The sequence below is a fragment of the Thunnus thynnus genome, chromosome 2, assembly GCF_963924715.1.
Source record: "Thunnus thynnus chromosome 2, fThuThy2.1, whole genome shotgun sequence".
Classification (NCBI taxonomy): Eukaryota; Metazoa; Chordata; class Actinopteri; order Scombriformes; family Scombridae; genus Thunnus; species Thunnus thynnus.
This window is the reverse complement of record NC_089518.1, coordinates 3,978,180-3,998,539: the sequence shown is the minus strand read 5'-3', so window position 1 is coordinate 3,998,539 and position 20,360 is coordinate 3,978,180. Positions and strand designations below refer to the sequence as shown.

Genomic DNA, 20,360 nt, shown 5'->3' with positions numbered 1-20,360 from the left:
AAGGTGGATTTCTTTTTAACTTTATGGGCGGAAGTAACTTAGTGTGTATATCGCGTGCAGCTTGGAGGCACCTAGCCGAGTTTGTAGTGATAAATGTGGTGAATTCCTAGCTCTAACTTAGTAGGTAACACTTAACAGATTACTAAACTTCCGTTCTTTCTGTTTCTGCGTGTCGGTGGAGGCTGTACTGATCGAAGGAAAGGTTATCATATCATAAAGGTTATCGCTTCAAAGTTGCAGGTAAGACGAAGTAATTCTTTAAAATAAAACAGTTAACCTCAAAGGTAAATCCGCCGTATGTTATAACCCACGTGCTATATCTGACATATATATTGAAGAGTTGAGTTTGAAGTCTTTCTACAAGTGTATCAGACAGCAGTGCTGATGTCTGGGCATGGACAGTGAGTACTGGAACATCGGATGTTGTGGTTGAAATCAACACCATGACTAAGAAGTTTCAATAGGCTATCGTATCAAATTAATATTCAATGCAATGAACTATGTTCCATTGTTATGCTTTACATCACATAAAACTCCTTACATGTGTAAAACATCAAATAAAGCAAACTGAGAAGGAAAACTCCGTCTTTTCAGTCCTCATAATGTAGAGTATAATATGTATTCTGTGATGAGGGATTGAAATAGACTGCTTTTCTGTTAGTCTGGCCTATGAACAATGTTTTTAAAGGTTTTAAATCTAAAGCAATGGCCAATTGGAAATACAGTAATAAAACTGTGTATAATGTAGCTGTAATATGTTATAAATGATTACTGTTTTAGGATGCAAACTCAGTAATGGGGCAGAAAACTCAGTTGTACAATGTCATGATAAGTAATCTATGAACACTGTCAGCATTTCGAAACAACAGTTTGCAGAAGAACATTTCACATGTAAATTCACATGCTCTGACTAACAGAGTGTGAAGAAATGACAGCCAAGTTGGTAGCAGTAACCTGGACCACAGGGATAATTTAGTTGTTGTAGGTAGTGAGTAATGATCTGATCCCCACAGTGTCCTAGGCCATAAAGACACTGTTTATAGATAAAATCAAGACAGGAATTGGTTAATCCAGATAATTAAATACCTGACAAATCAACGTATTTCATCATATTGATGCAAAAATCATACACAAATCCAGTTTAACCATACAGCAGTCCTGCCCACAACAACCTTATAAAGCCAGAGATATTTATGGGATAGGTACGTGGATATAGATGGTATCTTTATGTTCTAAATCACTGACAGTTGATACATTTATATTGTCTCACAACATACAATAACACTAGAGGTACATGTGTTTCGGTTAAACTGACAACTTTGAATTAATTCATATATGGTTGGCATGTTTAGCAGATCCATACTGTGATAAATGTAATGCAGGGTTTGGCCTGGTGCAGAAGCAGGAGGTCATGGAGGCTAGCAGCCTGGATGATGACATGGTGGATGGAGACCTGGGTGACGGGATGGGAGTCAGAGCAGCACCCAGCTCCACCAGGAAGAAGAGCCAAAGCTCCACCGGGGTGACAGGAACCTTGCTGCCTGGAGCAGAGCTGCTTAGGCGCAGCAGCCAGGGAGAGGAGGCTGCTTGGATCCCCAGACTGAAGATTGCAGAGAGGCAGCAAAGAACCAACTGGAAGCTGCAATGCACCAGTAAGAATGTCTGTGAACTGACCCTTTAATAACGGAGCTAAACAATGATGAGGCAAGATACCATCAAATCCTGTGACTATACCTTCCACTAAAATAGCAGACATCATTTCACATAAATACAAAAAAGGAAATCAAGGGAAATCATGTATTCTGTCTTCAACCAGTAAATAATTGTTCTTTGGTTCCATTAGGAAAAAAGCATTAAATTTTGATAAATTGGTGAATATGAAAGTATGGGTAGTGAGGAGAAACAGGTTGTTAGGAGCACTGCCGTTTCTATACTGTTGATCTTTTAATTCATTGATCATCTAAAAGCTTTTTAATGAATTTTATGTAATTCCAAAGACATTTTAAGAAATATGTTCCATAGGACTCTATAAGGAGGTTTTTCTGATAAGATACTAAATTTTTTAATGAATGTAATTATAAGTCTTCTAACTCCAATCCTCACGCTGCATGTTGGTTCAACTGACTGTGTAAAATGTGAAAGGGACTGCTCATTGATTGATTGATTGATTGATTGAATTGTTTATTTAAGTGTCCTGCACCTTTCTGGTGCCCAGCCCATATGGGCTTACAAGACAGACACTAGACAAAAATAACCAAGATGGCCACATGACATATCACAATGTACAGTTCCACAGATTCAGAAATAAAGCATTTCAGAACATTTAATTTACATGGAAGAAATGTCCCGTTATGATGGATACAATATTCTCTGTCTTAGCTGCCAAGCATCTCCTATAGATCTCGCTAAAATAAAAATTTCCATATTAAAAAGCCAACTTAACACATAACCAAAACAAATCAGCGTTTTTCAATTCTTCTCGTTTTTCAAATAAACAATTACTTAAGTCAAAGGGCAATGAAATACAAAATGAAATTCATCCACAACAACACCGAGATCACAAAAAATACATAAACGTTCCTCTTCGGGAATACCTTTATATCTGTGTACCTCAATCGCCAGTGGTAAAGTACCAGTTCTTAACTGAGCACACAAGGACCTTTGCCTTCTCTGTAAGTTTAGCTTTATATATGGCTCTGTGTAATAATCGTTTTTGATTTGACTGTATTTTCTAAGCTTTGGCTTCTTACAAATGTCTTCCTTCCATTGTTCCTTATAAATCTTTAATAATTTTTGTTTAACTGTATTTATATTACACTGCAAGTTATTCCAGAAAATAAAATTCAAATCAGAAAGTGAAAATATTGCAGCAACCTCTCTGGACCAAGGATAATTGTGTGCTCAATCCCAGTAAAAGATCTTTTTGGTAAGTCTTTCCTCTGGCAACTGAATAAGGCGGTTCCACAACCATTTCAGCTCTCTGCTTTGAAGACATGACTCCCATCCCATGTCACCTTCAACAGCTCACTTAGCTGACAATTTATGCACCCAAAGAAAACACCTCATGGCTCGATTCTGGATGGCATTACTGTCGGGGGCATCTTTAAAACCCCACACACCTGCAGCATAAAAAAATTGAGCCGACCATTGAGTCATAAAGTTTAGTGAAAGTTGAAAAACTAAGTTCAGGACACAATTTCAATTTATTCATTACAGACCCTAGTGCTCTTCCTGCCGATTCTGCCAGTACTTTAATTCCCTCTGTAAAGCACATATTTCCATTAAAAACCAAACCAAGATATGTATAAGAACTAGTGTACTTTAGAGCCTTTGATCCAAATTTAAATATATGGTTGCTTTGCCATTCACGTTGCTTTCTAAAATGTATAATCTGTGTTTTGTCATTATTAATAGTCAGTCTCCATAATGCAAAATCACTGAGAAGTATCACACATGCAGTAGCACAGAGCTTGTTAGTCACTTTTAGCTCATAGTTTTGGTTTTACAGCACATTTACTTTTTGGTTCATTCCCAGCGCTCTGGTCAGCCTGGTTTCCATCAGCAGCAGCAGTTTTCTGATAAACCCACTGTACACTACCTGCTTAGCACCAGACAGTGAACACACACAGTTAGCTGGTGAACATAGTGGAGCATTTAGCAGAGTCAGATATTTTTCCCAAATTTTGATGGAAACAAAACCAGAGCTTAAAGGAGAGCTAAAAGGAAAGGCACAAAACTTTTTCATACATGCGAAAAATATTTCTACAGCTGCAAAACTTTATTACACATTCACAAACCATTTCACAAGCTCAAAATATGTATGACCATTATTTGATTCCATATTGAAGATGTCACTTTGTGTCCTTGCTCTGAATGTATAAAGCTCCAACTGGTTCTTCCAAACACAAAACTACAACAACACACACACTTACCATGACCTCTAATGCACAAGTTCACCTTTTGTGACTCAGCAGGCTCCCTGGTCAACATGTCCAAAGACGAGCTGAAAGACAGACTACAGGAAGCAAGTGAGGTAGGAAAGAAAAAATGTTGACAAAACTTTGTCTTCTTGGCTCCTGGCAAACATACTGAAGTTTATGTTCTGCTTTGCTGACAGGTGATCGATGTATTATGCTGTGAGCTGGAGGTGGCACATCGTTACCTAGAAGGCAAATATGAAGCTCTGAAGATCTTACAGGGGAAGGTAGAGCAACACACACACACACTGAAACTACTGCATTTTACACCTCACTGTTCTGTGGTGCAGTTGGAATCACAAAAGGGCCAGGAAAGCAGATGCAATAAGTATCCATCAAGAATACTGCTCAGTGCAAACTTGTTGCCAAGTGTTCAGATGGTGATTCCTTCTCAACTTTTTTTCTCTTAAGACCTCTTAAAGCTGTAATATGTTACTATTCTGCATTAAAATGTCTTAAAATGACCAGACCTATGTTATATATTATGTTGAGTTGTGTACTTACATCATCCCAAATGTTTCCAACGATTTTCAAACCCAGAGAAATCAGTAATTTTAATGAAGGTAATGATCTGTTTCATTTGGTCACCTGTCAACGGCGTCATACCCCCTCTACCAAAGAGTATATGTGCACAGGATGCATGTGTTGGCGTTGTGGCTGTTTGCCACAATGGTGTCTACCAAAGAATATAAGCATGCATGATAATACGTTGGTGTTGCGGTTGTCCGCAAGAGTCATGAATTGACTTTTATTCAGTTTGAATAAAGGATTTTAGTCATCAGATATCTGGATCTTCAGTTATCAGAAAAACAAGCTAATTTATCAGAAAAACAAGCTGAGCAAATGTCAGGTAGAGATAGGCAATGAGGAGTTAGCCTTAGGTAAGCTGTTAGCGCACCCCTCTCCCTCCGTTTGTTTACGCTCTCTCCCGGCCAGCGGAGCCGGGCTGATAGACGCCGGTGTCATAGTATTACCTGTTACTGGTGAATGGAGCCTTTTTAGGTCAATGGTAGCACTCAAGGAGTTATTTCAAACCCAGCTGAAGCATCTGTCTATGGTCAAAGTCAGTGTTAAAGCTCTAATCCCCCGAGAGGATATATCTGTGTCTCATTGCTCCTGTGCTACTGCTGCGGGAGCCGTGCCTGTGTAGCAGCTCTCTCTGCCTCTCTGTCCAGTCTCACCCTCACTGTCTCAGACAGTGTTGCAGACGCTACTCCAGTGCCTTTGCCATCACTACATATGTACTCCTGCGGCTGCGGTTCCAGCCCCTTGCTGGCGCTTTTCAAAGAGGAGAGTAATGTTGACACCAACCTTCATTGAAAATAACAACAATGTAACATTGAAGCTGCAAGCAGCGATGATTGGGCCCTCACACCTTCATGCATGTCGGGATGTGCCAAAGTCAAAGTGCTGTTATTGTGGAGCAACATGATGCAGCATTTACTAGAGGGCAACAGACACGGCTATACATTTTCCTGAACATTGGACATTGCATGTAGGAGATAACTATCATTCCCTTTGTCCACTACGTGGTGCTAGAAAACACGCACTAAATGTATATTATTAGGCCTTTTCCATACATGTGCTGGGTTGGCTTGACTGGGTTTGATTTGGCGTGTTAACCCAGCACAGAGATTTCCATCTCCATTACAACAGGGCTACCCTTTTGAAGATGTGCTATTTAACTGATGACATACTCATCTTGAGTCAAAAAGCAGCGGGTCATATACATCATGGCTGTAACTAATGGTCAAAGTCGAAGTTGTAAAACGTTGGATAGACAAATTTCATTTCCCATAAATTCTTCACAAAAAGAGTCCCCCGGTATTTTGTTATTTAAAAGCTTTTAACATGCAGCAGCAGCATCAGGAAATGTTTTCATCTGCAGTAACTTAATACGGCTCTGATGTGGCTGAAAGTGATCAGGAAACAGTAAAATAAGTTTTGTTGTTGGCGAGACATCATGGCTACCCACTTGGAGGCAGGTCGGGCGTGCTTTGGTTCAACTCTGGAATCAGATGATGTTTGTCATATAAGGTTGACTTCCTGTTTTCTGTAGGTGGTGCTATGAGTATCAGTCAATATTGACATGTAGATGTGTTCAGGCCGGGACTCTTATCAAGTATGAGAAATCTGGAGCAGATTGGACAATGTAAAGTGGAGTTACAACAACTTCCTGTTTCATGGCGAAACATGCAAATTTACCAGAATGCTGTGTCAAGGGCGTCAGGATTTTGATAACTTTTCATCACACATGTTTCAAGATGACATGAAATTTGAGGTCGGTCGGGTCAAATCTCTAGGAGGAGTTTCTTAAAATACAACACTTGCGAATGACAAAAATTGCAAAGTTAGTTCAAAGTGGCTGACTGCCTGTTGGACTTAGGGAATTATTCCAAGAGGCTTTTTTGTGCTTCTGGACATGATACATGTGCCTACCCAATTTTGTTAATCTATGTCAAATTTAAAGGTGGGGCCCTTGAGTTTGAAATATTGTTGGAGGCACTTTCGACCCATGTTGCCACGTCTCAGCCCAAGACCCATATGATTTGTCAAGTCACGCCAGTTCTGATGGATGTAATTAGGGGGTGCTATAGAGCAAATGTGTCATGCCCAAGCCCATTTGTGATATGAAATTGAAATACTTACTACTACAAAAATACTGGCAAATTTTCATTAGTTTTTGCACATCCTAAAATATGTGTTTGTAAAATAAAAATTTATGCACAAAATCCAAAATGGCTGACTTCCTTTCTGGCGAAAAAATTCGAGTCATTTTGCCACACCCAAGCCCAACACCCATATCTGATATCAAGTCATACCACTTCTGAAACACTGAAACTCAGTTTCAATGTTTTGCCATGAAACAGGAAGTTTTTGTAACTTGAATATAAGTTGTCCAATCTGCCCCAAATTTCTCATGCTTGATAGGAGTCTTGGCCTGAATACATCTACATGTGAATATTGGGTCATAGTCATAGCACTACCTACTGACAACGGGAAGTTACAGTTTCTGTACTTTTACCAGCTCTGACTTGGAGGTTGACCAGATCAACCACAAATTTTGTCAGAAAAGCCTTAAGACCTTGTTGATGCTATATTGTGATTCTTGTGAGTTTTCATGGAACACTGTTACCTTGGCAACGCGGCGAATTTCGATGTTTCGACATGAAAATACAAACTGTAACTCGACTCCACATCGTCAGATCTTCCCCAAATTCCACATGCTTGATAAGAGTCCCCAAATTCCACATGCTTGATAAGAGTCCCGGTCTGACGACATGTACAGGCCAATATTGAATCATAATCACAGTGCCACCTACTGGCAACAGGAAGTTATAGGCCCCAGAGTTTCACTAACTACTCCTAGCAGGTTAAACAGATCCACCTAAAATTTGGTCAGCTAAGTTGTAAGACGTTGATGATGCTAAATGGTGAAGCTTTTGACTGTTCATCAGAAGCTGTTGCCATGGCGACGCTTTATTTGCCATAAAACAGGAAGCTGTGTTTGAGGGGCTAGGGCTGCTCGAAAACTCACAAGCCTGGCGATGCAGTGAACTTTGATATTTCTCCATGAAGCAGGAAGTTGTTGCAACTTGAATGTACATTGTCATACCTGCACCAAAATGTCAATATTGAGTCATAGTCATGGCGCCACCTACTGACAACAGGTAGTCAGCCCTGTATGACAAACATCATCTGATTTACATGGAATTTAGATGCTGTGGTCTACACATGATGCACAGCAACGTGATATATAATTAGTGGGTTTTCTCTAGTACCACATTGTGGACATAGGAAGTGATATTTAACTTCTTCATGCAACATCTGATATTCATGAAAATGCATAGACCTCCACTAAATATGTTCCTGCATTAATGACCCTCTTGTATAGCACCGCCTACTGGCAACAAGAAAGCAGCCTTATGTGACAAATATTCATGTGAAATTTACAAGGTATGGTCTACACTGGTATACAGCAACATGATGTATAATTAGTCGACGTTGTTTAATGCCATGTAGTGCACACAGGAAGTGATATTTAGCTTGTTCTTGCAATGTCCAATAAGAGCCCGGCCCTGAACACATCTGCATGCCCACAATAAAAGCCCTTCAACTGTGGCACACCCCCATGTGTGCAAAGGTGAGAGGGCCCAACCATCGCTGCTTGCAGCTTCAATTTAAGTTACATTTTTACTGAAATAAGTCCACATTTACCTACAAAATAGGTGCCGAATTAGCCAAGCAAACATTAACAGCAGCTCAGTTAACAGCCCCTCCTTATATCCTGTGTCCGCCGAACATTGTTGGAGAAACACTTATTTTTAATTTGAAACTGCTGTATTCAGTGTTTTTACTCGTTTTAATCACTTTAATCACATCTGTTTGTTCTGGAGAGGAGGAGACCTCTGCAGATAATTTGGCTCCTGGTAAAAACATCCTGAATGATGAACACTGAAGTAATCCTAACCCAGAGAAGCTGATTGTTTAACAATCCCACACTATGATCCCACTCTACTTCACGTCATCAAACTTCGTCTTTTGTTAATTTTTTCATTGAGAGACTCCTAGCAGCAGAAATTACATATTGTGAATTTAAAATGAAGCAATGTCACTTGTGTCCCTCCAAGTTACTCAAAACTTCAGTCTTGCTGAAGTTTTTACCTTTTAAAATTGCCATGTTTGTCATGTCATCTCAATCAATCTCTCCCCGTATCTCCTGTCTGTTTCTACTGTCAAACGTTGAAGGTAAAAAATCCCCAAAATACTGCTCAGTGAAATACCTAATAATGAAGCTCATGATATAAATGATGGTCAAAACCATGAATGAAAGACCTGAGTTTAAAAAAACAAAACAAATTGATGACCTTTGACCCCTTTTCATGGAAGGTCTCCTGACTTAAAGGGTAAGTTTGGTGATATTTGATATTTTTCTTATATTCAACAAATCCCATGAGAGGACCAAAACCAACACTGTGTCCATATGTCTCTCAATACAGTCCGACAACCCACTGTCTGTGGCTCTCATACATGTTTAAAATAGCTCACAAAATAAAGTTTTGATTTTTAAAAAAGACTCACTAATTTCCTAAAACAGATGGTCATTGTAGTTTTTAACAAACATTACTCAAACAGGAGGAAACAGTGCATTTGTTGGGGACTATCACAAGTGGCGGAGTAATCCACATTTGTTCTAGTGAGTAGGATGGTGTGTGTGAGATTGGGGGGTCTGAGCAAGAGGTTGCGGGAGACTCTCTGTTCTCTATTTCTCTGTTTAGCGTCTTCAGGTTAGGTTAACCCACTGTTGCTAACTTCGGGGCTAACACCCTTCACTTTTCCAGCAATTGGGGAAACAAAAGACGTGACTTTTCATGGTCTTGACAAGCTGCAGCATTTTTTAACTGACACACTGTAGCCTGTGCTGTACATTTACTGCCAGACTGACAACTTACTGCTAACCTTTTCCTCTGCTCTGCTAGCATTCACTGTCACTTTTCTGCTCTCACTCAACCACTCACTCACCTGCTACGCCCATTTTATGTACTGCCCTATTCCTTAAAAGGAGCTACGCTACCAAGAGTTTCCCAGGCAACAACACAGAGATTAACTCAAGTTTCGGAACAGCGCTGCACAGAGGCTGTGCTATTATGTGCTGTGCTATTATAGGGGAAACACTGGTGTGTGTGTTCATGGTTATGAAGGAACATGTCACCGTGTGCAGCGGTGTGGCTCACTGATGTGTTTTTAAAAGTTTTTGGACAACAATGTAGCTATATGGCACAGAGGAATAAGATATATCAGGGTTTGATACACACAATACTTGTTAGAAGATCAAATCATTGTCGGTTTGGATCTTTTAATTGATTTTGTTGATATTAACAAAATTATAGGACTTACCTATTAAATATCCCCTCCAGACATGTTTTAAGACATATAAAAATACTCTGCTTTGAAAATAATAAGTTATGTCTGATGTGGTTTTTCCACAACAAAAAATTGAAATGACCATTAAAAATTAATTCATCATTAAAAATTATTAAAATTACTTCTCCCTCTCCTTAAAGCTATGATATGTAACTATTTTGCATTAAAATGTCTAAAAACAACTAGACCTATGTTACATGTTATGTTGAGTTGTGTACTTTCATTATCCCAAATGTTTCCAACAATTTTCAAACCCAGAGAAATCTGCAATTTTAATAAAGGTAATGGTCCCTCTCATTTGGTCACCTGTCAATGGCATCATACCCCCTCTACCAAAGAGTAAACATGCACAAGATGCATGTGTTGGCATGTCTGCCACAATGCCATCTACCAAAAAGTATACACATACAAGTTAATACGTCAGCGTTTTGGTTATTCCCCACAAACATAAATTCATAAATTGACTCATAAGTTGACTTTTATTCAGTTTTAAGCCACATTTTTACAATAAACTTTCTAGATCTTGGTTGTTTTTAACCATATCTTTTGATGGGATGAATGGATCTTAAGTTATCAGAGAAACAAGATGAGCAAATGTTAGCAGCAGCTTGGCTCACACAGAGCCCTTCCAGACGTCCTCTGTCCGCCCAACAGCATCGGAGAAACACTGATTTTTTATATGAAACTGCTTTATTTAGTGTTTTTACCAGTTTTACTCCCTGGGTACGTTTGTTTTAGAGAGGAGGGGACCTCTGCAAATAATTTGGCTCCCTGTTAGAACCTGCTGAACATGTTTATCCTCAATTTTAAATTGTCAGAGAAACCAGCTGCGCAAACGTTAGCAGCAGCTCGGCTTGCAGCCCCCTCTTATGTCCTGTATCCGCCAAACAGTGTCAGACAAAACACTGATTTTTAACATGAAACTGCTTTATTCAGTGTTTTTACTGGTTTTAATCCCCATGTACGTTTGTTTTGGAGAGGAGGAGACCTAACTCTGGGTAATCGTAACCCAGAGAAGCTGGTTATTTAACAATGAAGACAACAACTCCCATTATCCCACGTTTCACAACATCATCAAACTCTGTCTTTTGTTATTGTTTTGATTGAGAGACCCCTAGTGCCAGAAATGACATGTTGTGGGTTTAACTAAAAAAAAAAAACAGAATCTATGAATATGTAAATATTTATCATTTCAAAATGTTTCCTAGCAGACATAAGATGTCTCCTACTTCACTGTGAAGTTGTGTATGTGCACTGGAGGCTTCAAGTTTCCATATCACACTTGTGTAAGTCTGACTTCTTATATGAACATTATACTGTAACAATGATAAAGTAAGATTGATCATGAAGACCATTCCTTATGCTGAAACAGCTTTGTTTTTGTTGCCTTCAGTCAGAGAGAAGTGAGTAACTAGTTTCTGTTAGTGATGAATTGAAATAAAAACCTGCAGAGCCTTGGCTTTGTTGAATTGATTACTGAAAACCAATCTTGTAATTCATACAGGCCATCCTTGACAAAGCCACAAGTCACACTAAAAGTCTGCTGCAGAAGAGTGAGAAGACAGCCAAAGCTCTGGAGAAGGTAACTTTGTTTTTTGGTCTGTTGCTCATAAAGCGCAGGCTGCTCAAACAAGGGCTTGGTCTGTTTACATTTACATTGTACAGCAGGTTTCTGCTCAACAGTCAGGAACTAACTGCTCTTCTTCTATTTATCAAAGACAAAAGGACACACAACTGTAATGCCACAGGAACAGGTGGTTTAAAGAGACATTTCTCTGTTTACACTTACATTCTGACTGGATGAGAACTGGTGAGAGGTGCATTGCAGACAGAAAATTCATCAATTATATGAGAATGGTCCAAAAATAATTGGGTCAAGAATGATGAATGAAGAATTTATGTATATTTAAACGTAAACGTAGCTTGATTTGATTGTTGGTGATTTGACATAAACCGGGATTTTTCTGTTCTTAACAGGTGATTTAATCCCTCCCTTTTTTACTCCCTTGTTTCACTATTCCCTACTTAATAAGTACTCTAAAGTGAACAGTAAATTATGCTTATGAATAATTTTCACACGTATAAAGTATGAAACTTTGCATTGTGGGATTGTTACCAGAAAGCAGTGATTTTTGAGAGTGCTATATAGTGCATACATTTCATACTCAAAAGCATTCAGACACACAAATAAAAGAAGTGGTATGACTTGATATCAGATATGGGTGTTGGGCTTGGGTGTGGCACACACAAATAAAAAGAGCATTATACTGTATAGTTTATCTAAAACTGTGGTGAATGCAACAAATCCTAATGCTCCAACATGCAAAAATGAAGCTTATATAAGCTAAGATCAACATTACCTTATTTTCAGTTGAGAGCATTAAATTACTGACAACTCATGAACATATATTTGTTGGTGTAATTATCACAATTTAATTTCCACAAGAGTAAAAAATAGTACAATAACATGTATATAAAGAAACAGATGCAACTAGAAGTTGTATAAAAGTTTGTTATTTTACTAATTAAACCAGACAACCTGTTAATTATAACATTTTGATGGCAATTTGTCATTAAACAGTAAATCTTATGAAATATACTTACATGATAGGTATATAAATGGTAAATGGTCTGTACTTCTATAGCGCCTTTCTAGTCTTCTGACCACTCAAAGTTTCTACACTACAAATCACATTCACCCATTCACACACTGAATGGTACAGGAGCTACCATGCAAGGTCCTAACCTGCCCATCAGTGGAAATCTAATCATTCATACACATCCACACACTGATGGCACAGCCATCAGGAGCAATTCAGGGTTAAGTGTCTTGTCCAAGGACACATCGACGTGTGGACTGGACGAGCTGGGAATCGAACCACAGATCTTCCGATTAGTGGACGACCCGCTCTACCTCCTGAGCCACAGCTGCCCCATATACAATACACCTGGATTGAAACAATCAATTAGTTTCAATCAAAATTGACTCACTTTGATGAATTATAGTTAATTTATTTAAGCAAGACCGATTGCTAAACTCTTCAGTGATTCAAGATTACTTTATTCAATTAAAAAGTATTCTTCAACTGTTTTCTGAATGTGAAGGATCACTCCATAGTCTGGTTAATTCAGACTATGCCATGTTGGAAGAACAAGCTTAGTTGTGTGTTAGGGTTTGTTTATATGACGATTGGATTATAAACCTGTGAAACTAATTGAAATGTGCTAATCATGATCTGCCACTTCCATCCCTCCAGGAGGTGAACAGCTTGCAGTGGGAGCTTAGCTTCAACCAGGTACAGATGAAGAAGTCTGAGCAGTCCTGGGAGCAGAAATACAGCAGGTCAGATTTACTCCACATATAGTCATGTCTGTGGTATTTTCACTGGATTGTTTCATAACTTTATTGTTGTTGTTGTCGTTGGAACCAGAATTTTGAGCGAGAACAAGACTCTGACTGACAACCTGGAGGAAAGAGAGTGTGAGATCCAGCAACTCCGAGCAGAGAATTCTAGTAAATGCTGAATAATAAACTCTTTTTAAACAGCTTAGTCTGTACATATGCAGCTTCTGACCCTCACTGTTTGAGTTTGGCACCAGCAGTCAGCCTCTCCAAATGTTTTGCATCTTAAAATAATCTTGACTGATGGTCCTCTTTTTAACTTTTTTAGAGCTTTCAACCCTATCTCACAGTATTTATCACCAAATGGAGTTAACGTAGTTGTGATCACAGGAATTATGTGTGTGTGCAGCTCTCAGTCAGCAGTTCTTGGAGCTTTTTTCCATGTTGAATGTGAAGCAGCAGAGGACTTACCAAGGAACCAAACCTCAGTACAGCCCAGAGAGAGACACAAGTGTTCTGGAGGTGAGAGAGCACCATTAAACATAACAGACAGAGAGGGAGGCAAAAATATTCATAGTCGTATCAAGTATGAATACTAATTCTTTTAGCTAGTAATTTGTTTTTCAGTAATTTGACTACACAACAATTTATTTGGGAATATGCCACATGTAAGCATAATATAAACTGGAATAACAAAGCCATTGCATTTAGATTTGAACTCTATAAGACAGGGCCTGAAGCTAATGTTAGGCTTGATCATGGCTGGTTGAAAAAGATGCAGAAGCTGTGTTATTAAAATTTCAATGTGTAAGAGTTGGACACCTTATCCAAACAAATAGAGGGCAGCATATCACTGATTTTTTTAATCATTCAAATTTGGTTTGGTGGTTAATTACACATTTTTCTGTGGTGTGACAAACTCAGAACACATATGTATTATTGCTTTACACAGATGTTAATTGCATGCCATTTTGCAACACAGTAATCCAGTACAGACCGAATTTATTGATATGATAGTTCAATATTGATTGAGCTTATGTGCTACAATGCTAAATGGCCAGCTTTCACATAGCTGGTGCAACCCAGTGCAGTTCATATGTCTTACTTTTACTTATGTTTAATTTATGAGTAGCTTGTACTCAGGTGTTGATGTAGTGGCACTCTTCATCCTCGCTGTGTGTTTTCCAGCTGGCAGTGTTGGGGGCCTGCAGGTGTCTTGGTGTTACTGAAGCATGTCCATGTAGTCGGACGGCTGCTGCCACCAGGAAGCAGCTCGTCCAGCTACAACAGGAGGTAAACTACATCTAACCTCTTCACGTGCCAAATCCATCTTTGTCTTCTTTCATCACCATGTCAGTACTGATGCAGTAAGTGCTGAGTTAGTATTAGCAGTAGCTTCATGCATCACACTCAGTTTACTGCAGCAGAACAGCAAATTCATGTTCTCCACAGAGACAGTTACTGTTGGTGACCTACTGACCTTCCTACCCGCATGTTTTTACTACTTAAAAATTGACAACACATTTTTATTTTCGTGGAGTTTAATGTGACTGCTAACTGTCTCACTAAGTTATTGTTCACCAGGAATGCAATCTGAAACAACATAACTGTACTAAACATGCTAAACGTGCTATACAAAACACTAAGTATGACAAGTACAAGGAGAGAGAAAGACAAGTTGTGCAGGGAACAGAAATCTGCCTATGACTTTGGCCAAAAAGTCAGAAATAGCTTTTCAAATACAGTCATATAGTATAAATAAATCATAAATCATATAGCTAAGGGAACACGCAAGCAACTGATGTAGTATCAACAAAACCTGAACATTAATAAGGTGACTGTTCAGTTGCATTTGATTACATTGTACAGGTATATCTGTGTTTATCCACTCTCTCAGTACTAACTACAAGTATTAGTAGTATATAATTACAATTCAAACTGGACCATACAGCCAAAAATGCATGAGCAATACAATTACTTTTAGTGCCTTCTTTCTCCTTTAAAATTCTCTGTAAGGTCTGAACTAATGACTCGGAGAAAATACTATGAGTACTTTGGCTAATTTGCATATCAGAATTTCTGAATAAAGAGAATAATGTAATCCTACTAACTAAACCTAGACCAGTTCATCCTCTTCTTCCTACCACTTTAGCTGTAAAACCCTGACTGGTGTTTTCACTGGTCTCACTCTGCTCCTCATCTCTGACTGCTGTCTGCAGCTGCTGCTGAGAAATGCATAACAAGTTATTTTGAATTATTTGGATGGTTCTGTTGTGTTGTTGTATGTGTGGTTGTATTTCCAGCTTGATGCTCAGCGCTTGAGGAGAGAGGAGGCACTGATGGTTGCGGATGCTTTTCGCATTGCCTTTGAACAGCAGCTGAGGAAACGAAGTGAACACTTTCTCCTGTTGGCTGAGGCCAACATCCTAAAATCCCATCATTGCAAGCTTGAAAGCAAGTCTGCCATCAGTACAGTACATATTCCATGGTTTTTCAATTGTTAGAAGGTTGACTGATCAAATTTTTCCAGACAGGATTAAAAAAGCTCTCATTTTTTATATTAATTCAATCACAAACTTTGAACATTATTGCACACGCAAAACCCTAAAATGCTTTAGCATACTGTTTTTGTAACAAATAGTTAAAAAAGTTTTCTTTAGTCCTCAGTGTAGATGGATCACAGAGCTGTTGTTACTTAAATGTACACATAGGAAGGGGGATTCAGGTGAATTGTTTTTTTGGCCAGGGATGCTTCTTGGGCAGGAATGAGTCCTTGTCAAGATTTACTGTAATTTCTTTGAACACTATAGTGTTAGGTCAGTATAATCAGTGGTGGTCAGTATTCCCTATTTCTTGATGAAGCTATATTTCATCCTTCTGAAAGTCTCATAATTTCGATTTATTGGAACCATTAAAACTATCTGTCCTTTCCATCCAGGTGCTAACAGGAGTCCTTTAATCAGTGTCAGTCAGAAGTTGAGGGGTTTGCTGCCTTCCAGTTTGGAGATGAAGATGCCTGATGATCTTTTAGAGACTCTCTACAGACTGCTGGACTTGGTTAGTATCTCCTCTAACATCTGCAGGTTATCTGCACATCACAACTCAGAGTGTATGAGGTCCTTGTGTAGCAGCTGAAGGATGGTTGCTCACAGGGTGAAGAACACCAGTCACACCAGGAATCAGGATCTGCACATTTATTCTCTATAAGAGTAGCATGGAGTACAGTCAGTGCACAGACACACAGTGGCAGGCTCTCTTTCAGTCCCCAGCACAAAAGCTGTCCAACCTCTTTGTGTGTTAAACAAAACAAACTACTGCTATAAATAAAATATGTGCACACTAAAAAAAATGTATGCCCTTACAGTGGTTATACATGTGTATTTGAAATCAGAGTTTACAATCAATGTAAAAACAAAAGTAATAATTGAGTAAAATGAATATCCACTGAAACAAAATTTAATGCCTCACCCTCTAGTTTGCATGTAAATATATAATCTCTTCAGAAGAAAAATAAAAATACACATTAAATAAAACGCTTATTTATTGTTGTTAGGCTACACATTCAATGTGGTCCTTCCATAAACATACACAAGACTATTACAAATAACAATTTAAAACCATAACGCACCCATAAGAATAGTGTGGAGCACAGTCAGTACACAGACACACAGTGGCAGCTCTCTCTCAGTCCCCTGCAGCGAGTCAGAAAATATGCAAATGAGAGAAAATCTCTGACAGATTTAACAGAAGTAATTTACATTACATTTACATACAGTTTAAACCATAATAAATTACTTTAAATGTGCCAACTTAACCAAGGGAAAGAGAGCATCACAAAACATCTTACCAGCACAAAAGCTGTCCAACTTTTGCCGGAAATTTGCAGCTGCGTCACAATTTGCACGTCTTTTGTGTGTCATTAATTAAAGCGCCCCTGCTACAACAGGTCAACCAGAACTATGAAGATACATTCATTCATTCAATGTAAGGTTGGCAATACACAGAAGTTTGAACTTTATGGCAGAGAATATTACACACAGGTTTTGAGAATATTCCTCAAAATAAAAATAACATGAACAACATATTGACTCAGCTACACTTGTCTTTCACTAGGGAGGTTGAACCTCTGCAGTATCATTCTTGTTATTGTGCCATCCCCATGAACTAGAAAATAAATCCAAAACTCTCCCCTCTCTATGTTAAGGCCTTAAACTATCTTAAAGGGGACCCCTTATGCTTTTCCTTATTTTCAGACATATATACAATGTCACAATGTCGGACGTTCATGTTAAAAGTGGCCGATGTGTCAAATAATGAGGTAAACATTGTAGAGGTAATCCCTGTGCACAAAAAGCACCGGCTTCAGGCTGCACTGAACATTCGGTTTCCAATGTGTTTTTCTACTTTAAGCCAGAGCTGATGTCGGCTTGTGACTGATTTCCCTATATATAGTCATCTGCTCCATGCACAGCGCGTGAGTACGCTGCTCCGCTCCATGGTTACTCACGACGAGCCATGACTCCATCACACGCCAGGGCAAAGTAAAATAAGTTATTTACCTGTAGGAGGTGTGCTGGTCATCTTCAGCTCTTCGTCAAACATCATCATCACTGTGGCTGTTTCTGCTTGTACTATTCCACTCTGCATTATTTCGAACTGTTGTTTCGACCAGTTTTTAGCACCGCTAAAGAAGCTCTGCTAATTCAGTGAGTAATACATTTAACTTCCTGTAAATTCTTCGCAATAAAAGTCTCTTGTTATTTAGTCATTTAAAAGCTTTTAATTTGAAGCAGTAAACAGGAAATGTTTGGTTTGCATTGGTGGTAAAGTTACAAAACTCTGATATGTAAAGATATGTAAACAACAGAGTGGGTTCATCGGGAGGGGAGCCTTTAAGAGACATGAGCTAAAACGGCCTGTTAAGAGAGACAGTGTATACTGAGGAGCAGCATAAAGGGTCAGTATAAGATAAATAAGGAGTTTTTTGAATTGTAAATCATGCAAAGCATAAAATAAAAAATTAGAGCTGAAATGAAAATGAATAGGTCCTCTTTCAAGTAGAGAGTCAGAGTCAGAAGTGTTTCTGTTCTGAATGGCCACACTTTACAACGGGGAGAAAAGCCAGCTGTCATAAGGAGGAGAAAGTTTAAGAGACAGCGTTATTTTGGCATTATTCAAATTCATGTTCATCTTCAAGTGATTTCTCTAAAAATGTTTAGACCAACACTGAGTCCTATGGCAAAGCTTCCTGAATACATAATGTGTTTCAGTAACTTGTTCTTCATACATCTGTCCATGATCTAAAATATTATTTATGCTTAACTTTGTAGCATAAACTCTAAACATTGCTACACTGCAGTAAAGTTTGTTTGTGAAGTTGGTGGAGCTAAAGTTCATCATGTAAGAAGTCATTGTACTTAGGATTTTTGTTTCCAGAGAATATAAGTTACTAATGGTGTGTTTCCTGCTGTAGCTGAATGACAAGGAAGAGGCGCTGGCCCACCAGAGGAAGGTGAGCATCATGCTAGCCCACAGTGCTGAGGAGCTACAGAGACAGTTGCAAATAGATTCACATTACCAGCCACCAGAACCATCAGAGTCCAGGATCCCATCAAAGCAACCACAAGAGCCATCAGAGAACCACAGCCAACTTCAGCAAACATCTGATTCAGCAGAGTCCAAGATTCAACCACTAATCCTGTCAGAGTCCAACATTCAAGATCAGCAACAACTAGACTAGAGTCCCAGCTTCAGTCAGTACAACCACTACAGGAGCTATCACAGGCCAAAGGCCAGCCTGTGTTTAACCACAACACCCACCAGTCCTGAATGTAACAATCAGACCTATCAGAGTCCTGATCTACCCACATGATCTATCATACTATATGCCGCAGCCACAGGAGTCAGCACTGATTGTGAGACACAAACATTAGAGTTTGATTTATGAAGATGTGGATACAGGGGTTAAATTGGGCCAGAGCCCACCAGAGCTGAGTTACGTCTCCTTCAGTATCACAGCCTTGCCAGCACTCACACATGACATGAAACATCCACTTTAATGTAGACTTTGACTTTATTAAACAGCTGTGACCACCACACAACAACAGGATCGACACATGTCTCCAAACTGAGAGTGTCTGTGTGCAGTTTACACATGTGGCACAGCAGCAGCACAACTTCATTAAGCATTCAAATCTTCTGATGTGCCATTACAATCTTACAGTAGCCTTGTAAGCCTATGCTTTCCTGCACAGCAATCAGGTCAGCTGTTACACAAGGTTATACAGTGAAATAATTAGGAACAAGGCAGCTGTACTCGGGAGTCCAGCACCATCGAAGACCTCTAACTTTTACATTTCAGGTTGATTTTCTCTCTCTGACTGTTCAGACAACATAACCAGATGAAAGAAGATCTGAGTCGATAAAAATGCTCATATGCTCATCTGAGTTGCCTTCAATCATTAATGTGTGTTCATAGTAAGAAACTTAATTAGCAGTGAGTGCATGGCAGCCTGAAAAGGAACACTGCAGACACTACTCATTACTAGAAAACAATTCTACATTCTCTGAATATTTATGGGGTTAAAACAAAAATTAGTAGCTACTGCATTAACAATACAGAAGCTTAAATAACAAATCTGTTTTTGTTATATTAACATTAATATAGAAAGGAACAATAACATATTCACTGATGGCATTTTTTGAACTTCATTGTCATTCACATAATACAAGCCCAATTTGATAATTAATGTTTTATATGACATGATACAGTACTGGCCAGATGATGTATTCTGAGATATAACTTGTGCTTTAACAACCAAAAAGGAATTGTACAATGACTATGACACACTTGTTTTCTGTCTATTAAGTACAGCATATGGGATATTAAATGGTAAATGGACTGTTCTTGTATAGCGCTTTTCTAGTCTTCCAACAACTCAAAGCACTTCTACACTACGTGTCACATTCACCCATTCACACACACATTCATACACTGAATGGGTACAGGGGCTACCATGCAAGGTCCCAACCTGCCTGGACGACGCGCTCTACCTCCTGAGCCACACCCGCTCATTATTGTATTTCCACTATTTTTCGGACACTAGTTATTAGCC

The 20,360-nt window shown here is 38.9% G+C and overlaps 1 protein-coding gene across 2 annotated transcripts; it reads left to right on the top strand.

Moving 5' to 3' along the window:
- Window positions 1-9: 9 nt before the first annotated feature.
- On the top strand, window positions 10-20,151 carry ccdc125 (coiled-coil domain containing 125). Of its 2 annotated transcripts, none has more exons than XM_067600077.1 (12): window positions 10-240; window positions 1,383-1,652; window positions 3,975-4,033; window positions 4,118-4,204; window positions 11,407-11,484; window positions 13,160-13,245; window positions 13,334-13,416; window positions 13,655-13,767; window positions 14,434-14,538; window positions 15,549-15,699; window positions 16,184-16,302; window positions 18,719-20,151. In XM_067600077.1, exons 2-12 carry the CDS (start codon window positions 1,412-1,414, stop codon window positions 18,983-18,985), a joined length of 1,389 nt encoding a protein of 462 aa, XP_067456178.1. In that variant the 5' UTR covers window positions 10-240; window positions 1,383-1,411; the 3' UTR covers window positions 18,986-20,151. The 2 variants fall into 2 exon arrangements, with proteins under 2 accessions (XP_067456178.1, XP_067456177.1); XM_067600076.1 differs by having other exon boundaries at window positions 3,972-4,033.
- Window positions 20,152-20,360: the final 209 nt, after the last annotated feature.

Excerpts from the sequence above, each read along its gene's own strand:
- ccdc125 (XM_067600076.1), top strand. The coding sequence starts at position 1,412 with ATGGAGGCTAGCAGCCTGGATGATGACATGGTGGATGGAGACCTGGGT. Across the intron at positions 4,205-11,406 it reads TGAAGATCTTACAGGGGAAG|GCCATCCTTGACAAAGCCAC; the intron begins GTAGAGCAACAC and ends TAATTCATACAG. Across the intron at positions 15,700-16,183 it reads CCATCATTGCAAGCTTGAAA|GTGCTAACAGGAGTCCTTTA; the intron begins GCAAGTCTGCCA and ends CTTTCCATCCAG.